The sequence below is a fragment of the Rhagoletis zephyria genome, unplaced genomic scaffold (genome assembly GCF_001687245.7).
Source record: "Rhagoletis zephyria isolate East Lansing unplaced genomic scaffold, Rhagoletis_zephyria_1.1 Rzeph_scaffold_06654, whole genome shotgun sequence".
In the NCBI taxonomy this organism is placed as follows: Eukaryota; Metazoa; Arthropoda; class Insecta; order Diptera; family Tephritidae; genus Rhagoletis; species Rhagoletis zephyria.
This window is the reverse complement of record NW_016163737.1, coordinates 11,702-34,989: the sequence shown is the minus strand read 5'-3', so window position 1 is coordinate 34,989 and position 23,288 is coordinate 11,702. Positions and strand designations below refer to the sequence as shown.

General features: G+C 34.7%; 1 protein-coding gene across 1 annotated transcript in view; it reads left to right on the top strand.

Annotated features, from left to right (window-relative positions):
• The first annotated feature begins 5,529 nt into the window (after nucleotides 1-5,529).
• Nucleotides 5,530-23,288, top strand: part of LOC108373394 (protein ovo-like) — a 29,454-nt gene continuing 11,695 nt past the window's right edge. The window contains exon 1 of the mRNA XM_017629266.1: nucleotides 5,530-7,050. Coding sequence (XP_017484755.1) covers nucleotides 6,429-7,050 — 622 coding nt within the window. The 5' untranslated portion in view covers nucleotides 5,530-6,428. The remainder of the gene's footprint in view (nucleotides 7,051-23,288) is intronic.

Below are 23,288 nucleotides of genomic sequence, written 5' to 3'. Positions count from 1 at the left end.
CAGTGAAACTCCCTCAGGTGGCTGGGGAAGCTTCGAGATGTAGAAGTTAAACAGGAATGGAGAGAGAACACTACCTTGTGGAACCCCTTGTCCATCAGCGTGGAATTTCACACATTGTCAAACACCTTTGTCAAGTCCAACGCTACTAGGACAGTTCTCTCACAGGGGCGGTTGCGGTTTAGGGTCTCGTGGGTCATTGGAGTATTTATGGCATTAAGTGCTGTTGTTGTGCTGTGCAGTTTGCGGAATCCATGCTGATGCTTCGCTGGGGTCAGATGACAGGTGAAGTACGGAAGTAGCAGAGCTTCTAGCGTCTTCGAGACAGGTTGAGGACCTCCGTTGGGTATGCCACTCCCGCGTGCCCCAAATGTTTCAGCATCAGCATATATATTCCGTCGGATCCAATGGAGGCTTTCGCCTTCCCCATGGCCCCCGTCACTTTGCCTTTGGGTGACAACAAGTGGTGCACTGTTTTTAGGTAGTTTGTACATCCTCCTGGTCACTAGATATTTGGCCTTGTCTACCAAAGGATGCGGGGTTAATTTTCGGCTAAAATAGTTCGCGCATTTCTTCTGGTCCAACGAAGCGCGACCTTCGAATGGCAGCCGGTTCTACGTACCGGAATGACTCGGGTGTTGATGCTTGGTTTCAGCCAGACCAGGGCCTTAATAGAAACCGAGAAAGCCAAGTAAAGATTCGCGTGCTTAAAAACATTTAATTTGGTTCACTTTCACAGTTTACTTTTGGCTAAGTCTTATTTGAAGAAAATGTGGGTGGAGCAGGGAGAATACTGCAGATACTAATGATTTGCCTCCATATTTTCTCTGATCACCAGTGATAGCAATAAAGATTTTCGTATGCTTTTCAGGCATTTTGAAGCAGGTTGATAATCAAAAGCTAAGCGAAAATATTCAAATGTATATTGACTGATAGGATGCCCGAAAGGCATCAGAAAATCTTCATTGCTGTGGCTGGTGGTCAGAGAAAGTTAATACATTTTATTTACAGTTATGAGGTACATATTTTTTGCACTGTTTTCTGCATAAACATCTGCAGTCTAGTTATCAATGTATCGGAACACGTGAACCATCTAGGATAAATCGTTTTTTGTATAGGAAAGGTGGTACCTCAACGGTGATCCCATTCTAATTTGGTTTATTTCCGATTACTGGATCATGAACAAATTTACGGCACTCCTAAATTTTTCTATGAGCAATGAAGTCGATTGTTTGTCAATATTATTGTGTCTCATTAACATTTATTCGTATATTATTATTCAGCTTTGTACCACGATTATGTTTTTTAGGTAAAAAAGTACATACTTTACGATTTATACTTTTAAAGTTTTATTTACTTTGTATTTTTTATTTACAAACATGTGGCACACATCACTAACAGAAAATGGGCGGAGGTTAACTGACCCAATTGTCACATCTGCGCCAACTACGGAAGCACTTTAAGTCAGGGACTAGTTTTTTCTTCTTCTTCTTGTATGGCATGGCATCGCATTCGGTCGAGACTAAAAATCTTCGTCCGTAGTCTCTCGTTAACGATATTCCACCACCAAGTGCCTTGAGCACTTGGTCCTTTAATTGTGTTCCTTGATTTTACTATTGTAACAGGATAAAAATTCCACGGGAAGGATTTGAGGAATAATTCTTGAATGACAGTCCTTGGCCTGATATGAATCTGGCTCGTTCCGGTTACGACTGTCGTGGAAACGTTCATTGTGTTTATGGTCACGCTTGCGTTCGTTCTAAAGTAGAAAAATCTTTTCACTGGAAGAAATGTCTCGTTCAGCGTGATCCTTTTTATTTTTGTGCACCTAACAATGTTCGTGTCATTATAAAGTTCATTCAATTCACCATTTCATTTTATTCGGTACCCATTGCTCCCTGATCTTGCGTGGAATAGTTCAATCGAAATTCCCCAAGCCTTTTCATCTCTGTTCAACATCTGAACATCGTCCACGTGTCTGCGCCAATAAGTAATGAGAGATTTGTGGAGCGTGAGTATTGTTCGGCGAAAGAGGAATCTGCTTTTCAATTGCCTACCTAGCCTAAATTAGTCCCGGTTGGTAAAAGTTATTCTTCACTATCGCCAGAGTAACATAATTGGCGACGTTATTGCTGGATTAAGCTACATCATAGATATAACCACCAGCAGTGAGATGTCCAGANAGTATTCAACTCAGAACCCGCTGGTGGTAGCAGAGGAAGAGGGAGGCCCCACTGCGATGGAAAGATCAGGTGGAGAAGGACTTGGCATCACTTGGCGTTTCCAATTGGCGTCAGTTGGCACAGAAGAGACTCGGCCAAAATCGCTTAGGCGGTTACAGTGCCAAATAAGAAGAAGAAGAAGTTAATAATTTGCCAGTAGGTATTTTTTCATGTTCCCGGATACTGTTGGGCCAATCTGTTTTTACTCTTTCTCCAAGGTAGAGAATGCTGCGCTTATTCTGTATATGATGAATACCTCGTTTGGTCTCAAAGATTAAGTTGTGATCAAGGTCACTGTTTAAGCGACTTATGCATTTCCCGCATAAACAAAGAACAGCGAACACACACACGCACTTGTATATTGCACTCCCGCCCAAAACCAAGTGCAGCGAATAAACACACGCACTTGTGCTTAAAAATAATTCGTTCGTTCTTCATTGGGTATGCAATTTTTAATGCACTTCTCAACTGCCGCAGAACAAAACCTACTAAAGTAGTTAATTGTTGGCACTCCAAATCATGCTCAACAATCTCGCTTGATGCATCACCACTCCTCCGGAGTGGTTTTAAACAGCAAAAGCCAATGCGCTACAAGCTGTTGGGGTTCTGTATGACTTTCAGCATACAGAGGTGGTACAAGAGCTACCATTGGCCACAGCGCCTACCCAATTTTTGAACTTAAATAAATAACCGGTGCTCAATACTCCGCTTGACGTACACCCCCAAAAACTCTTACAGAGTTTAAGCGGCAAAGCCACAGCGCTACAAGCCGTAGGTACTCTGCATGACTTACAACCATGCAGAGGTGGTAACTAATGGTTATCATTGGCTCCGACGCCTACCCAAAACATTTTTGCTTTAATAAATTTTTATGCAAATACATTCATCCTGGTCCTGCCCTCACACTGAGTTATTCAGTCACTCTAAACGGCCATCGTTGTGGGCCTCGCAGGACGACACACTACTTGTGTCGCAATTCAAAAGAGTATTGAGAAGTGTTCCCTGCAAAACTCAAGTACGCTATTAACGCTTTTTTCCTCAGAGTTTCATCTTCGTCTCTGCAGGAATCCTCCCGGTCTTGAAATAATTTGACCGCCACCTTATTTTCTTACAAAACCTCTCCGCTTACGCATTTCTAACGCTCTATTTTTCCCCTTTTATTATTCCAGAATAACAATCAACCTGCAGGCGGGGCTTTTTCGTCAGTCTTAACGTATTTTGACTGAAATGTGGGTATTTAGTGCACTTCCACTAGCCAATCTATGGGGAAATATGTTTCCATGGCGGTCATTACTAATAATACGAAACACTCGGCTAAAACTCGTAAGAATCAGTTTTTTTGCACCTCGAAAAAAGGCATTTGCTCAAATATTGCATAAGGAATTCAGTAAAAGTAATAAAAGCATGAGATAATTTTATGCAAGCTTCCCCAAACAGTGTTTTTCAAAATCAACGAAAGTCTCGCTCATTTGAACAAAATTTGCATATTAACACATACAAGTGCATAAATAAACATATTTCAACCTCAAAGCTTTTTTAAGTCGCAGTTGCATATAAACATACACACGTGTGCAGAAAATTGCACAGTATCTTAAATTTGGCCAAAAGCAAGCTCCAAAAGATTGCAGCAATAAATGTGCAATAAGCCAAATGAAACACCCAAAAAGCAACAAAATAACCTAAGCACCAGAAAGACCGCAAATGGCTAAAATTCAGAGTCAAGAGCAATAGTAACAAACACATTGCAATCACATGGGGTACAACGAAATTTTATGTGAAATAATAGCCGAAACCAATGAGACCCAAAACGACGCAGACGACGAAAAACATAACAACGCCAAGTTGCCGGCAATAATAGAGTCGCTTTGAAAAGCAAAAAAAAAATAAGCAAGCAAGACGAAGACCCCTAACATGAAACATGCACAAGAACAACAAGAAAAGCAGTACTGGTATTACCTCTACCTTGACTCTGAACTGTGAAGCCGCGACCGCGATCTGTCGCTCGGCCACCGAAGCCAAATTCACGTCTAAGTCAAGCCGCCACGAAGCAAGATACCAAAGCAAATGTGAAAAACTAAGCAAGCAACTATAAAGAGGAGCTCTAAGGGGAAGAGGTGGAGGTTGGAAAGAGTTATGAGGCAAAACATGCGGTTAAACGACAAAAACTGCAGTGGAGCCAGAGCTCCAGGTATCGAGCACCGAAATGAAACGGTGTTCAGCTGAGTAACTGTATGCATTGAAGACAACCATACGGATAATAGTTAGAATGCGAGAGATGCGCTGTTCGCAGCGAATTCGAAGCAAGAGTATTAGTGAGCATTCCAAAACGGAAATCTCCAATACACAAAGACAATAGGCCAACAGGTGAGGAAATTTTGATCAAGTGCTGCGAGAGTATGCGTTTGCGAGCGCAAGTGAAGATTAGTATGCTACGTGCAACAACAACCATGCGGCAATCATAATAAACAGTAAAGTCAGGTAAAATGCCGAAACCGTTAAACACAAACACGCGCATAGTTAGCAGTATAGGCGAGCGGCGGCTTGAGAGAGCAAAACTCAGGCTCAGCCCGTTGCCGACGAAAGCAAAGTCGAACTCAACCACCCCAACAATATATGTGTATGTGTGAGTGAGCGAAAGTGCAGGTTTCGTTGCCTTGCACTGCGCTCACCTGATCCAAGTTCACCTGCTCATTGTTGCCTCTCTCTCTCTCTCTCTCTCCCACTTTTCTTTAATACTGCAGTGTCAATTCGCTTCTGTACGCACGCAATCAGACTTAGAATTCTGATCGTTTGGCCGCTTGGCGCTCAGTTCTAGCCACAATCGCCGTTCGTGTATTACACTACAAAAGTACGACGCCTCTGCACAACGGCATACAGTGTTTTTCTTCAACTAAAGCAACAAAATTATTCGAAGCATGAAAAACGAAGCGGCCTTAAGAACTTCTAACAACGGCACTCACTCATACATCTTCTGAGTGTTCACAACAAAGGTAAAACGACGAAACTATGTGAGGCATAGTGATCACTGGCTCAGCAACCAGCAACCAGCAACCAATATACCCAACTACCGGCTGTGTAAAGTGCAGCCGTTCCACCTTGGCCCCGCGTTGTTCCACCGGCCAACGTCTGTTAGAGGAGATCGACGGCTCTATACATACCTTACGAGTGGATGTGTGTGTGCTTATGGTTGGCGGTGTCGAATGAACCGCTGCTGCTGATTGACGACGACGGCAACGACGTTAACTGGCTGACTTTGGACTAACTGCTTGTGCGCGAGTACCGCTGGAATACAGTAAGAGACGATCAAGCGTTGAGGATACACGCGTTTAGCGCTTCCAAATCGCGTTCGTCGTTTGCAAGCCCATGTAACAGTGAATCATTTAGATCTAGCTGAAGTTCTAAGTAGAAAAGCCAATACAAACATACATACTTGTAAATACAATTGGAGTGTATAACAAAATTTTCCTTATGCCACAGAAACAAAGATAAAAAGGAAATATGCGATAGAGGATATATGAAGTGAAGTGTAGTTTAGTGAAGAGTTCCAACTTCTGAGTGAAAAATATTACTTTTGTGTGAAAATGATAAGGTTCTAGCAAGGATAAAAAGGATTAAAAGTCCAGAATCTAAACGAAAGAGTTTTACTGTGAAAATTCCAAACAAGTGCAGAACAGTTTTTAAGAAACGAAAAATTTTTTAAAGTAAATAAATTATACACACTTACTATTAATACTAAACAAAACACAATATACTTTTCTATCAAAATTAAATAAATCAAACAATAAAATACACACGTACATACTGTGCGTAAAATTATTCTAAGTAGTATTAAAATTATTAAAAAATCTCGTATATATGTTTAGTGCATGGAAGAATATATATTTTTAAGTTAAAGATTGTGTTGTGTTAAAAATGGCACTCGCTCGCCGCCAAGCTATCGATCGATTTGAACAATATGTGCAACCTAGTGAACAGAGTAGCCAGTCAAATTAAAAAAATCTTTATTTTTGGAAACAAAAAAAAAAGTTGTATTGAAGAATCCAGTAGCTTTTTTAACTCCAGCAAACACACACGACTTGGATTAGTGTTTTGCTGGCAGTGACTATGACTAAACACGACAAGCTCAAAAAACGCGTTTGATTGAAAAATTAAAACGAGATTAACATTTGCGAACACTGCAGGCATACAAGCTTAAGAACTAACGCCAAAATGCCGAAAATTTTTCTCATAAAAAATCGTCTGCATCAGCAGCAACAACGACTCTTGGAATCTCAAAATCTGCTGCAGGATAAAAACGAAGATGATCGCCTAATACCGCCACTGAGCCCCTCGCCGCTAGTAGGTGGTGGCAACGGCAGAGGCAGCAATGGCAAACCAAACTCGCCGCCAGTGCCCACAGATGCACCGCGCGCATACACACCACCAACTGCAGCAACACGCAACATACACAACGCGTTGAGAACGCCCACACCAACTCCCTCAGCATCGTCACCAGCACTTGTACCACCAACGCCGTTACAGCCACCCAAGACGCCTGAACCACAAGATAGTGGCTCGTCTGCATTAAAGTTGGTTGCGCCTCCGGATTCGTCTCCACATACTACAGCTCCTGCTGTAATAGTGACCGCCGAGGACAATAAAAATGCCACCGTCACAGCAACAGAACCAGTAAATCTGTTGGATACACCAACAGCAGCATCATCGACAACAACAGCTACAACGACTCCAAATTCACCACCTCTTTCGCGCAAACGTTTCCATCACCGACGTTACTACTTTGGCCAACAACAACAAAAATTATTGTATAATGCCGATGCTGACGCTGCAGAAGGTAAGTGTTTTACATAGAAACTATTATTCTGAAATCTCCTTTTATGTCTGTGAAGTGTTTGGGCATGGAATAACCAGTGTATGAATAGATTGATTTGCGTTGTGGAGATTTCTAAGTAAAAAAATTTACAAAAGGTTATAATTTGAATCTTTATATCGAAATGAGGAGATCGCGATATTCAAGCCAATACTAGCTGCGAAATAAAGGCAGGTTCGCAGCTAAAGTCTTTTGTTTAAAAGTCTGCATCTGTCCTTTTTAGTTTTGTTAAGCCACAGATTTGGAATGAAAAGCAATTGCTATTATTTTTTGTTGCTTACGTCTTTAATTTGAAAATTGAAGCAAGTCTATTTGCTCTTATTGATCAACATTTTTTTTGTAATATAATATCGATGCAATGGCTTCAGAGTCAAAAAATTATATATGAAGAAATGCAACTACGATCATATTAAAGTGTTAAATAAATTCTCTTTGAAATAAAAATAAAAACAATTTTAACATAAACCTTGTTTGAGGACTATAAAATCCTTTGTTTTAATTTCAAACCAAAAACCTTTTAACTCAAAAATACTCTTGGCAATACATTGAAAAAAGAGTTTTTAATTCGTCTTCTATTTAATTTTATTTTTTCCTGTTTTTTAAGTCGGAAAATAATTAACAAATTTCCATTTTTTGTTTTTGTTTGCACCTAAAATAAATTTCCATTTAAATAAAAATTTCCCTTGTTGAATCAAAAAAAAAAAAATTTGTTTAGGTTCTATTCAATATACCAGAGTTTTTTCGAAGAACTGTTTCAAAACAAAACCGCTTTAGTACAGAATTTTATTTTATATGAATTAGAGAAGCAGTTAAACAGTGAATATATTTTTTACTTCTAAATAAATCTGAAAAACTTTAAACTAAGGTATTCCTTATTTTTGATCATTTAAAACACTAACATATGTGTAAGCGCCAATCTATTATTATTATTATTAATAATTTTAAACATTTTACGAAGCTTGCGCAGGAAATTATTAAAATACATTTTTTATATTATTTTGCTGTATTAAAAAACTTTTTATATTGAATATATTTATATTTTTAGATGTTAGCAGCTCAACCAGTTTTTTGTACGCTCCATAAAAAGTAATTTAAATTTTCATATAAAAAATGTGCCTCATTTTTTTATATTTTAATTTGAAGTAACGAAAAAATATGTGATTAAATCCTCATACTAATTTTCATCGACTTTGTGTGCGTTTGTCATTGTTCTGAATCTCATCGCTATGGGTTCTTTCGAAAGTATTGAACCGTTTGAAGTAATTGTTTTCCAAAATATTAGTCTCTACATACATCGCTAATTGTTTTTACAGTTTTCAACAAAAGCTCTAAACTGTCAAAATAGTTTTTATTTTTACAATAGTTATATATTGTAAAACTATGTTAATTTTGGAAGCCCTTTTCATAAACAACGGCAACCGTATGAATAAAAACTAAGCAGTTGATTTTCTTAAAATTTCAGACCTCTTACTTAAATTTATTTAAATTAGTCGAAAAAAAGATCTGAAATTTTAAGAAAAAGCAATTGCTTAGTTTTTACTCATACGGCTTAAAATGTTTCTTTAAAATTTTTTTAGCCTCTCCAAGGCTATCAATAAATAATGTTTTCATCGCCGAAAAACTTTTCAACAATGTACTTGCAAAAAAGTATTATTGTTATTAAGTTCTACACTTTCCAGATGTGATAAGGGCCTTTTTCATATTCTACGGGGTGCTTAAAATTCAGAATCGAAAAAAATCGACCGTTTTCCTTGATATCCTCAATCTGCCCAAAAGAAAAAAATGATGAAATTTTTGGAAAAGAGCTCTTCTTTGTTTAAAAAAAACGATCTAGCTGCAATGGTTGTCATTGACTAAATAATGATGACCTTTTAATTTAAGCTGTATATGCAATTAAACTTCTCCATTGATTTTAGCCCCCCTTGTTCTGGAGTCATAAGATTTACTTATTATTTTTTTAGTAGTAACCTTTTTCATGTGAATATCTCTTCATATTTCCTCTTTTTGGTATATTAGATGAAACCTTAATATTACGTTAGCATTTTTCATCGATACCTTTATTTGGTTTCGAGTCCAACGAAAAAATCAAGTTCGCTATTTAAGTCTTTTGTTTGTCAGCTTTAATTTAAGCGATTTGTTTGCAAAAAGTTTGCACGACGCGAAGAAAAACACGAATGAAAAAATCTCTCCAAATATAAATGAAATTATGTTAATATTTGTTTAAAATTTTAAAATTCAGCGGGTTTGAACGCTACATTATTTTTTCTCCAACCACACAATTATACTCTATGTACACACATTTTTTGTGTTTCTATAATTACATTCCTTTTATTTATTTAATTAAGTCATTGCAAATATCTAAATGTGTACAAGTATATTATAATTCGATCGCTTGCTCGCGATAAAAATCATCTAAACTAATTAATAGCAAACAACAATTGGTCCACACCCATACTAAACAACACGGAAAAAAGTGATTTTTGCATTGTGTATGTACAAAAGAACATGTGAGTTAAGCGTTGACCAATAAATGAGCTGCGATTACTCGTGCTCGCCGCTGCTAAGCACTTTCAATTTGACAACAAACAAGACAACTTGACATATTTCTTAAAGCTTAGAAGCGGCAAAAAATAAGTATTCTTTATACAATATCTGTTCACTTATTTTGCTCTATATCACTAAGCTTACAAATCAGCAAAATTTAATGCGCAAATCGAATCGAAGCACACCCTCTACCACTTGCATTGAATGCGAGAGGATTTGTGCCATAAAAAGTTTACTTAGGTAGGAGTGTTGTTGTAGAAATTCAGTTTCGGAATACATCCACATGCTAACCCAGTTGCAGACTAGGGTGCATATGTGCATGCAAATGTCTGAACAGGCTTGCGACCATAAAACGCTGAAGCACGGAAACTGTGTTTGTATGCGTATTTATTTTTGTAATTTTTTGTTCATTTAATTTTACTGAATTATTATTTCGTGTTTTTTATTCTTTTCATCTGCATGGGGGTGTGTTTGCCATAAATTGTTGGACATCAACCAATATATTTCTTTATATAGCTTTATAAACGAAGTATGCATAGGTATATACATACCTGCGGATGTATTCGCACAAATAATATATCTCATAATTTAGCGTAAGAATAATTGTTTATGACTTTGTCAGCGAAACAATGCAATTTCAAACAATTTCAAAGCGCATTAACCGACCGACGACGACCAGCCTGCTTGACGTGCTGATTGACTGCCAGCACCCACACGCTTGCATGCATACATTTGCTATTTCTATGGCTACTGTCTCGTTATGAAAAAGGCGTGCTTTGGACGCTGAATGAGTGCCCGAAATGAATGATTGTCAACGTATGTCGGGGTATTGCTTAAAGTGCTTTGATTTTCTGTTCTTTATATCTACATATATAAATCGTTTGCCTGCTAAATAAATGAATGCTTATTATTATTTGCGCAATAAATCTAAACTCAAATAGGTTCGGTTATTTTAGCAGTTCATAATGATTTCATTCAAGCACTGGAGTGTCAGAAAGAAAATTATTTTGAACAGAGAAAAAAATATTTTCGCCGATAAGAAATAAAAAATGTTTTATTATCTTTTAATTTCCGATTTAATTATTATCTTTCAATTTTTGAAATAAAATAAAAATTTGGCGCTTTTGCAAATTGTATGGTTTGCCAAATTTTTTTTACATTTATTCACTGTGTTATTTTACTTTCATTACTGCAGATATGTGCATCATGTGTACCTATTGTAAATTTTCAATTTGCATCTTGGATTTTCAAAAAGTCAAATTAGCCTTGATGTATTTACTTAATTTAATTTTTAATTTAAAAACTTTTGTTACAAAATTTTCTGTGTCCGTTTACTCTCTTTTATTTGATTTAATATTTTTTCCATTTTTTACATTTTTAACTCATGTTATTTTATTTTACATTCATATACCAAAGGCATTTTTCCATAAGAATGCTTTGTACGCATTTATGCCAGCATTCGATTTATTATTTTATTTTATAGCGTTTTCTTTTCTCGAAATAATGATGCATTTATTCTGCCCTGCGCCTGGGCTGTCAAGTCTTCATGATCTTTTCTCAGCATCTTCGCAGGCATATTGCTTGTTCTTTCTTTAAAATGTTGCACGCTAATAATGTTGCCATATTTGAAGGTGACATTTTTCCGAGAAAAGAAAATGCCATTACTTTTATAACCAATATAAACATGGTTGTGTATTTTGTATATTTTTATTTACATTTACGATTTTCAAAAAGTCAAAATAGTTTTAATATTTTTTTTACTTAATTCAATTTTTTATTTCATTCATATTTTTTACTTAAGTTTTGTGCCTTTTCAGTTTTTTATTCGATATTATTTATTTTATTTTATTTTACTGTTAGTTTTTTTGTTTTATTTTTTTATTTTTTGTGTCTTATTTTAATTGATTTTAAATTCATATACCGCATATAGTCTCCCTGAAAAATCCCCCTGCATTTCTGCCAGTCATATTTTCCTATTCTCCACCAATCTTCTTCACCAGAATGGCAAAAGTTTTATTCAAACATTCATTCGTCTTTCATTTCTACTAAGCATTTTTATGTATGTATGTATGCGTTCACTACGAGTATTACACAACAAAAATTTAGCCTGCAGAACTAAGTAGAATGAAGAATGAAGCGCAACTAATCAACGCCATCAACGAAATGGCCGCGAACACACACACATACACACATATTGGCACACACACACACGCATAAGCACAAAGTCAGAAAGCCACAAACACTAAAGCCGGCCAACCCAACAAACCAAGCAGTAAGGCAGTCAGACACTCAAATATGTACATATATCTAATTACATATGTATGTGTGTACGTTCGTTACTCAAGTCTAATGTTTCGTTACACTGGAGTGAACTACGAAAAATAAAATCCGAAAAGAATAAAAGCCTTACAGCGCTTTCGGTAGAATTTTCCAATCACAAACGCCAACAACGACACCATACGTTTCCTTTTTTCTTGCCGTTTTATGGTTACTGTTGTTGTCTTGTTTATGACTTTCCTTCTTTACTTGCTGTTTTGCTGCATGCACGTTCGCTTCGTCATAGCTGTTGCGGTATCGACAACAATTCTTTTAAGTGTCTTTTTTTATTTTATTGTTGCTTACATAATCTCTTTCACCTTCGAATGAAAGTAGTAATGGTGTAGTTACCTCAGCCCAAGCTCGTTCTTCTTACTTCACAGTTTAGCTTCAGCATAAGAATAAATAGCAACACCAAGTGCCTGTTTGTCTGATTGTCAGAGGCAGCTTCTCATAGCAAACAAAAAAAATTGTATGCTTGTGTATGCTGCCATAGCTGGGCTAGCTTTGGAGGTGTATAGTAGCCGAGACTTGTTTCTGTTGAGTTTAAGTGCTAAAAATACTTTCAAGTTTCTTTACTTCACTTACCTATTTGTCTGTTTTCTCCATACATGTTTCCCTTTCTAGTTACATTTTTCGTAGTATTTACAAATTTTATTTTAAAAGGCGGACCAAACTCCGCTCACCGCCACCAACACCGGCGGCGATTAGTAAACAAATTTATATCAATTAATAAAAACCAAATAATTTATCATGAACTTCACCTTAGATTGGGTTACCTAACAAAAGCTCACGCGGCCGGCCTGCGGTGCCATAGCGTTGCTGCTGTGTTAAGCGTTTTATGCTTATTTGAAGCGTTTATAACTACATACATACATATAAATATAGTTGTATATATGCAGACGTTCATATAGTTATGCATGCACGCTGAAGACATTAATTTAACTTCACTGTCTGTTTTACTAAATATGCATTCTAATAACAAAATATTCTCGGCGTTAAGACATCAGCAAAACTGTGACTGCTGTCGCTTTTAATTTGGTTGTTTAAATAGGTTTTATTGTTTAAATTTTATGCTCACTGCCTGCCTGACAGAGCTTATGAATGAAATGCTCACTTCTTTTTTTTTAACTTTTTTTACTTCGACCCTTTGAAGCGCCTTAATATGCTAATTATTACGAAATAAAGTTTTAGTGCTTTTTTGGAAAGTTAATCTTGTTATCTAAATGGCTTGCCCCATACTAGTTTGTGGGTTTCATTATTTTTTAAACTGCTTGTTAAATATGATCATAAATATTATAGTAATTGAGTGGAAAATTATTCATATTTGATGTCTAAATTTATGTGCGCACTTATGTGGCATAAGTAATNATTTGTGGGTTTCATTATTTTTTAAACTGCTTGTTAAATATGATCATAAATATTATAGTAATTGAGTGGAAAATTGTTCATATTTGATGTCTAAATTTATGTGCGCACTTATGTGGCATAAGTAATTTTTAATTGCAATATCAAAAAGAAGATTTCCTTTGAAGGTGAATGCGGCCGAACATTTAAACATTTAAAAATTTTCTGTTAATATTGTTTTTGACTATTAGTTTGGAAATTTATGAAATCTATCGTATTAAATTAATACACAAAAGGCTTGTCTTTGCTAAATTGAAAAGACATACTTTTAATTTCGTATTACGGACACAAAAACCTTGTCATATTATTAACGAAGGAGATCTGATAGCTTTAGCTTGCACGGTACTCTGCTGGTTTGCATCTTATTTACTAAGAAAACGACAATCGATTGTGAGGTCGAAAATGGTCAGATGAAAATGAATTTCGGAAAAAGTTCTGACGCTTCAAACAAAGTAAGTGATAAGTAAGTAGGTTAAATAGTGTACAAACGATAATCGATAGTGACTGAAAACCTGTATTATGGAAAGTATTGGTATTGCAATCGAATATATTGCAACACACTCATTTGTAATAACCAGTAATCGTTCATTTCCACCAAGCCTTAACTGCTGTTTATGCCTATTGAAAAAGGGTGACTAAAACTTGAAGGGGGTTATTACTCATGTTAAGTACAAGCAAATTAAAGTAAAAAGTAAGTAATAAACACTGCCGACCACCCCATATGAAAATTCTTGCAACTTACTTAACCTCTTAACTGCGGTTAAGCTTTTGTTGGAAATAGGTTATAAGTCTGACCTTTTTATAAAGTTTTACTCAGATCCTTTTTCTTGAACATTCAATGAAGCCTGAAAAGATTATTGGGAGAATATATGTGGCAACAAAATTACTGATGCCAATAATATTTAAATAATTAATTTAATTTAATTTAAATAACGTTATGAATTAAATTTTCATTAGCAATTTTTTTAGCTTCATCATAATTACCAGCGTTATCGATAACTTTATCGATTTATTTATCGTATTTTCTACGGATATATTTATCTCATCGTTTTGGTTATAATTTTGCTTGTCTTAATGCCGATATTATAATCGCCACAATACGATGAATTGTATTTGCATTACCATCCTTTTTTAGGTATTTTGCACATTTTCCTTCAATAGATGTTGTAAGGTAACAGCNACAACAAAATTACTAATGCCAATAATATTTAAATAATTAATTTAATTGGCATTTTTGCCAGATCTGCTGTCGCGGTGTCGATTATCAATATGAATAACGTTATGAATTATATTTTCATTAGCAATTTTTTTAGCTTCATTATAATTACCAGCGTTATCGATAACTTTATCGATTTATTTATCGTATTTTCTACGGATATATTTATCTCATCGTTTTGGTTATAATTTTGCTTGTCTTAATGCCGATATTATAATCGCCACAATACGATGAATTGTATTTGCATTACCTTCCTTTTAGGTATTTTGCACATTTTCCTTCAATAGATGTTGTAAGGTAACAGCTAGTAAATGCTCAATAAAGCACCATAACTTGGTGTAATTCTGCAGGAAGTCAAAACATTTCACATAAATATTTATATTTGCACAATATTTGTACATAAATAGGTACATATATATGTATGTATTTCGTTNTTCCTTTTAGGTATTTTGCACATTTTCCTTCAATAGATGTTGTAAGGTAACAGCTAGTAAATGCTCAATAAAGCACCATAACTTGGTGTAATTCTGCAGGAAGTCAAAACATTTCACATAAATATTTATATTTGCACAATATTTGTACATAAATAGGTACATATATATGTATGTATTTCGTTTTTATAATAATGTTTCGGAAACATTCTTAACCGACTTCAAAAAAGGAGGAGGCTATCAAATCGTCGGATGTTTTTTTAAAGGAAAGGTGGTATCTCAGAGGTGGCCCCATATACCAATTTGGTTTAGATCCGATTATTGGATCATGAAGAAATTAACGTTACTTTTAAATTTGTATATGAAAATTAAAGTCGGTTTTATTTTTTGCTTAAAAATTATCTGTTCTTAATGTATTGAAGTACTCACAGCTGCTGAAAATTGCTTTGTTCTCTTTTTATTTAATTCNCTACGGATATATTTATCTCATCGTTTTGGTTATAATTTTGCTTGTCTTAATGCCGATATTATAATCGCCACAATACGATGAATTGTATTTGCATTACCTTCCTTTTAGGTATTTTGCACATTTTCCTTCAATAGATGTTGTAAGGTAACAGCTAGTAAATGCTCAATAAAGCACCATAACTTGGTGTAATTCTGCAGGAAGTCAAAACATTTCACATAAATATTTATATTTGCACAATATTTGTACATAAATAGGTACATATATATGTATGTATTTCGTCTTTATAATAATGTTTCGGAAACATTCTTAACCGACTTCAAAAAAGGAGGAGGCTATCAAATCGTCGGATGTTTTTTTAAAGGAAAGGTGGTATCTCAGAGGTGGCCCCATATACCAATTTGGTTTAGATCCGATTATTGGATCATGAAGAAATTAACGTTACTTTTAAATTTGTATATGAAAATTAAAGTCGGTTTTATTTTTTGCTTAAAAATTATCTGTTCTTAATGTATTGAAGTACTCACAGCTGCTGAAAATTGCTTTGTTCTCTTTTTATTTAATTCTTTTAACTGTCATCTGAAAAAGTCCCTAAGAAAACATGTTTCCCAAAGTATGCACACAAAGTTATTATAACTATGCTGTCAGCTGTGAAAAAGAAAAAAAATTATACGCCAAGTTCATACAGAAACCAGCATAATTTTCACACAAACAATTCTTATAAAAAAATACTTCACAATAGCACTCGAGCGCACGCATACAACTTGTCTAGCTGCTCGCTCATTCTAAAGAGCCTACAACCAGAAAAGTTGGCAAAGTAAGAAGCGGTGCAAGTACAAAGTTGTAATTGCTAATAAAAAGCCCAAGCAACTCGCCACTTCGCAGCTAAAATTCCTGGTAAACCATCATACGCCAACCACCTCATCGTTGCCGTTCACTGATTTTCCCATTCATGTTGGCTCCTTCTAAAATTCATGCATTAATTAATTACTTTTTCATTTCACCATTAATTAAGCCAGCAGAAAAATAACAAAATTCTAGAATGGAAAGAAGAATTAACTTTGAAATTTATTTAAGAAAAAAAAATCACGAATTCACAGTGAGCGCAGAAAAAGTGAACAGTTTAAATTTATGAGTAATCAAGTAGTTTTTTTTTGTTCTTTCTGAGTAGTGGCATTAAAATCTTTTAGCTATGCCTGTCAGCCACTTCAAGCCATTAGCCTCCCTAGTCGACTTAGCCGGAGGAAAGAAGTTTGTGCTTTGCTCACATTTCGGGCTGTTGAAGCAACTATGAAGTTGCGTGTTGGTCGGAGTCAAAGTTCTACCCGAATAACGTCATGCCACTCACTGGTGCTCACTTCCAGACATTTCCCACATTTTACGAGCTAAATAATTATGCTAGGCATTTAGCTCCACACCTATTTGCTAATAATAATAACAAAATTTTCACATATCTTGTGCCTACTGAAAAATTTTATTCCAACGCAGAATCGAATTTCGTCAATATAAGCAGACTAGTGTTCGCGATTAATTTTGGGAAACGGGAAAATCTATTTCAGTTCAAAGCCGAATATTTTTAAAAAAGTTTTTTGATTATATTTCATCACTCCTAGCATTAAAAATAAGTCTGAAGAGTGAATCGAACCCCTTAAGTTACTTAACTATTGGCAGTTCTCCGCGCTTCTGGCATATTTTTGCTTTCGCCTTATGCTCCTTATTCCAGCGCTATCTTCACATGCATAAGTATACAATATACATACGTATATATAGCAGATATATGTACTTGTGTATATGCATTACCACATTCTTACCAACCACTGCTCACTAACTGCTGGGTGCTTTTGCTTGCACACAGCAGTCAGCAGTCTTCCATGCCACATTCCTCATTTGCCACCTCGACATGCACAACTTCATTACCTCTTCTCTAGGCTTCTCTTCTATTTTCTACATACACATTATTCTGCTTACCTTAAGTACTTGTTTTGTACTTCTTTATTTTTTATTCTAAGTGATGTTCTTGTTGTTCTTGTTATTAAACAGCAAGTATTATGTATGCACAAACAAAGCACTTAATGCGCCACGGTCTGGTGAATAAGTTACGCTGCGCTGCGCTGTACCGCATTTCGATACGTGAAAATGCTGGCACCCAACTCCACCCCTTTCCTTTTGCTAACTAACTTGCTTGCATACTCGTACTTACTTACTCACCTTCAGTTACCACTTAGATGCTGTCAAGCCGCAAATTTTATTCCTAGTTACAGCGAGTTGTAACGCCATTATGATAATCATTATCATTATCACTCAAATACTTGCACAACACTGAGTGGCCGCATATACCGCACTAGCACACACACATAAAAGCATGTACATATGTATGTGCACACAAAGCAGGCTCCCTTGAAGTAGCATACGTTAAATACACACCCTGTGGATTTGCTTGGCTTAGCCTGTAAAGGTGAAAAATCGCTGTTTAATGGTTTTCAAAAAGGTAAAAGGAAATCAATAAGTGAAAAATACCCGAGCAACTGCATCCACATGTAATTCTAGGCAAGTTAAACCAACTAGTTATGCGTAGTACTTACAAGATTCTGGAAACCGGCCTAGCCTGCTTCACATCTTAATGTAAGCCGTTTGTTTTTATCAGTGTTAGTTGAAGAGGATGCCAATTGGCATTGGGCCAATAGAGTTCGTTGCGGCATTTGGATTTTTTTGGATAGGAATTTTTTGATTCGGAATTTACTCACAGTTCAGTGTTGCATTTTTGCAAATTGTTGTTGTAAATTCGTATCACTTTTACATGTGTACATATATACATAAATTAAATTTTTCAACGAAGTCTCTTTTAAATGAGGCCAAACTGGTTCGGAGCACTTTCAAGGCAAACTTTATGTTATTCTCCTTTCATAAGTATATACTTAGAAAAATGTATAATGAATCCTAAATAATATTTTAATTTTCATTTTCTAAGTTGAAAGCAAACAACAGTACTAAATACTTCTTTATTTGATCGGTTTTCGTCGGGAAGTTCGTAACTTAAGTCTTTAGTTTTAGTGCAATTTAATCTGAAATACGGAAATCACCATTAAAATATTTTCAGTAATTCCATCATTTGGCTCCTATAAGCACACGCAACACATCTTTAACCGTATGCGATTTTATGTTTAACCCAAGAATATTTTGTACTGATAACGGCGACAGGATTCCAGAAACTTAAAACTAAATTTAAATTGCAGTAAAGGTTGAAAAAACTAAAGTCAAAGATATTAAAATAAGTTTTAATTTTACCTTTTACTTTCCATGTTTCCTTCGACTTGAGCTGCAATTAAAATATGGCATTGAATTGAATTCTAAATTAAAACAAAAGTGAGAACGCCCGTTAAAATTAAAAATTAAAACCATATGTATGTATGTATGTATTTAAAAAATAATAATTGATCGAAATCTTGTAGAAATTTGATCTTATTAAATGTTAAATCCAACATTTATATTAAATTTAAAATTTGCACTAAAAAATCAAATTAAAATTTTATATGAAAACTGAAATCAAAATATAAATTGGAATTTCAATAAAAATTTTTGAATCTTGTCAAATATCAAATTTTAAATACACTAGAATTGACTTTGAATCTTAACTTAAAAAATGCAAATCAAAATAAATTTAATATTTTTCAAACATAACTTCGGGTAACATTTTTCTTTCAAATGATAATTCGTGATTTCAATTTGAATAAAATAAAATAAAATAAACTAAAATTTGAATATTCTTAATTGAATATTCTTAATCTAACTACTCACATCAACTAAAATTCCAAATTAGATACATTGAAAATATATGTATTCAAAAGAGGTTAGGATTGAAGTGTTTGTTACAATTAAAGTTATCATTTTAAAAGAAATTATAAAATGTGTAAAATTTTAATAGGAGAAACTAAACTAAATAGCATATTAGACTAAAGTTTAGATAGGAAACAATTGAATATAAAAAATTAAATATTAAGACTAAAACAACTTAGTCTAGTTTGGTAAATTTAAAATGTTAAGTTTAGCAAAAATCTCTCTTAAAATTTCTACTTTTTTTTAAACTACTTGTAATTACCAAAAAATTAATTTTGTACGTGCGTCCACAGCTTAGTGTTTAAGCTTCGCAATAGTAACGCCTCACAAACATCTAACTTAACAACACATCTGCGATAAGGCAAGTAGTATTGAGCAATACCCGCACGCCACCGAACAAAAAAAAATTAAGTGTCGCAATAAAATTAACACTTCCAAGAAATGAAATAAAAATCGCCAATGAAAAATTTGTTTCCTAGACAAAGAATGGCAATAAACTCTGCATACAAGCAATTTACAAGCAAATAAAATCATAGAGAATAGCAACAAAATGTCGAAAAAATCTAAACAGTAATTACAGACGACTATCAAGATGCGACTGTTAGCACTCCAAAAAAGCTCAGCTGCAATGCTGTTTACTTAAGTGCTTCGCTATTTCAGCAGCCAAATACATATGTGTGTATGTATGTACATGCACACGCACACACTGCCAAGCACATCGGCTACTACCATCGCTATCTGCTAGGCAATTTTCTCAGTCGTGCGGTGATAAAGCCATTCTTCAGTGATTCTTTCGCTGCGGCAGCCTTTCCTCGAAATTGTCGAAGAGATTTTGGCATTTTTGTTTTCATTCTGTTGTTTATAAAACTTATCGATGTATGAATAAAATTTTACCACCTTTTAATGGCTGGTAGTAAGAAAAGCAGAAGTTAATAAAAGCCGTCGTTGCTGAAGAGGCTGAATAATTCTACAAGAAGCAACAAAACCTATATAATTCTAAAAAATATTTATGGGCTTTTAATTTTACATACTTAAAGTTTTTTCGAGTGTGGCGAATTAGATGGCTACAACACCTTTTTCGCTATTAATACAGGCTTTGTCCTGGGTATAGCATCGCCTAAAGTATAAATGTAAACCTGTAATTTTTATTTCTTTCATAAAGCAGAACTTCCGTATGCTAACAGAAATGCAAAAGCGTATGTCTTAATATGTTGTAAAAGTCCCCACGTTGCTTTGAAGCAACTTATGTTGCCCATTTTAGGAACATTTGCTCTCGGTTATGTGCCCGCGAACATGGTAAAAATTCTGCAAACCAGCCGCAGAGAAAGCAGCAGCATCCAGCCACATGCTGGGCGAAGAATAATTGTGTAAAAATGATGAGCAGGTGCTGAGATGATGATGTTGCAATTTTTCACTGAGGACAACTTGGTTGCAAAACCTCAGAATGTAATGAAATGCTGAGTAAGGCGCGCGAAACGTATCAGGTTGTAAGAGGAAATTGTTGCGATTAACTGAATGAAAGCAAATAGAAACAAAAAATGGGAAAATCATGAGGCTAGGGACAGCAGTTTTAGCTAAGAAAAATGTAAACTGGGTGGCCCTGAAGATGTCAAAATCCTTAGGTAACTCTAATATGTGAACTAGAGTGGTCTTAAAAGTATCAAGATATAAACTGTATGTGGGCACGAAAATTTATAAATTAAAAAAAAATAGGAGTCGCTACCAGGGTTTGAAAAATATTTTTTTTTTTTTTTTGATAGCAAAACTTTTAGAAGTTTCATTAATGTGCCAAATTTATCCGATTTCAAATAATTTCGTTTTAATATTTTCAAACCCTGGTAGCGATGCTTAATTTCTTTTGTTAAATACTGATTTTTTCGTGGAAGTCTTTATTTTTTACATATAACAAAATTAAGGTGTGTATGCCGCATACAAAATTTATATCTTGGCATTTTTAAAGACCACTCTAGTTTACACATTTGTTATGATTTTTTTTTTTTAAAGAACAGCAAGCTCCAATAACAGCACTGCAACGGAGGCTATGTAGTAGTTTGCCACCGCCAGTTTATTTGCCACATAAATTCTTGTCGCTCTTTAAAAGTATCCACACAACTACTAATTTCCTTGCTTTTCCCTTTCGCAACCCTTTCAGATACACTTAACTGCTGCCATTCGCGTAGCTCGTCTGTACATCTGTTGCATTTGTGTTGATCGTTAACTGTTAGCTACATTCGCTAATAATTCTTTCTTCATTACTGGTGCTTTGCCATTTCACTGAACGCAGCGCTTACAACTTGCATTTATTATTATTTTTTTTTTTGGAAATACTTCGCCTCATTTCACTTCCTTAAACAAAAGGAAGACAACTATCTGAGCGTTGTCGGAAATGGTTTAGGGCAAGAGAGGGGTCATCGAAAGCATCCGTTATGTTGGCGTAAGGTATATTCGAAGGATATGCGCACGTCTTTTCGAAGCAAATGTTGAGTTTTATTGGCAACTTACATACATACATGTATATAATTGCCTAAATTTTCTCGTAATAATGTTAAGGAGATTGTATAAATAAATGTAATAAATTAAGCGCAAAAGTGACCATAGCCATTACTGTCTTATGCCTTTCGAAAATCTTAACCAAAGGGAGCTTTTACTCGGTAGAACTCACAGCATCTGTTAATGTGTGAAGTTAAACTAAAAACAAAAATTACAAAAAAAAATTAAGTTTTTAGCTAGAAGAAGAAGTTGTATATTTTATATAACATTTAAAATATTATATGAAAAAATGTTCCTTTTTTTGTCGAAAATTTTCTTTATAAAAATCGTATATCTCCTTTAAATACCTTTCCAGCTCAAATCATAATAAGTAGTCTCTCTTTTTAAAACAAAAAGTTTCTTTACGCTTCTGCCAAAAAAAATGCTGCTTTTCCAAGTTCATTAACTTTTCAGATCTGGCGAACGAAACGACTGATTTCAATTTACTGCTGCAAAGGCTTCAAATCATTAAGCGTATGACATCATTCTCATTAGCAAGAGCAGCAAAGCTCTCAGAAATTACTTGAGTTTCAAGTGATTTTGTTTTTATTTCCTTTATCTGCCGAAATGTATGAGAAAAAATATCGCGGGTGTAGTTGTTTACTTTAATACAGACAGGGCCTTCAACATTTTTGTTTCTTTACAGAGCAGTTATAAAACTTTATAAAAAACTAAAGCTTTCCAGTTCGGATTTTTTATTACCCTAACCCTTAATAACACAGAAACTAATTTTTTGACGCAGTAGTTGATTCTAAATTCGGCTAAACCTAAAGACTTTCGTGCAGAACCGAATTTCGAAATAAAATAAATTAGGACCGCTCTAAATATATAAAGGTGACGATATATTTTTATAAGCTTTTTCATTTATTTTGTATAAATCTATTTATTTAAATAAAGTATTCGAGGAATCNAAGTTTTTAGCTAGAAGAAGAAGTTGTATATTTTATATAACATTTAAAATATTATATGAAAAAATTTTCCTTTTTTTGTCGAAAATTTTCTTTATAAAAATCGTATATCTCCTTTAAATACCTTTCCAGCTCAAATCATAATAAGTAGTCTCTCTTTTTAAAACAAAAAGTTTCTTTACGCTTCTGCCAAAAAAAATGCTGCTTTTCCAAGTTCATTAACTTTTCAGATCTGGCGAACGAAACGACTGATTTCAATTTACTGCTGCAAAGGCTTCAAATCATTAAGCGTATGACATCATTCTCATTAGCAAGAGCAGCAAAGCTCTCAGAAATTACTTGAGTTTCAAGTGATTTTGTTTTTATTTCCTTTATCTGCCGAAATGTATGAGAAAAAATATCGCGGGTGTAGTTGTTTACTTTAATACAGACAGGGCCTTCAACATTTTTGTTTCTTTACAGAGCAGTTATAAAACTTTATAAAAAACTAAAGCTTTCCAGTTCGGATTTTTTATTACCCTAACCCTTAATAACACAGAAACTAATTTTTT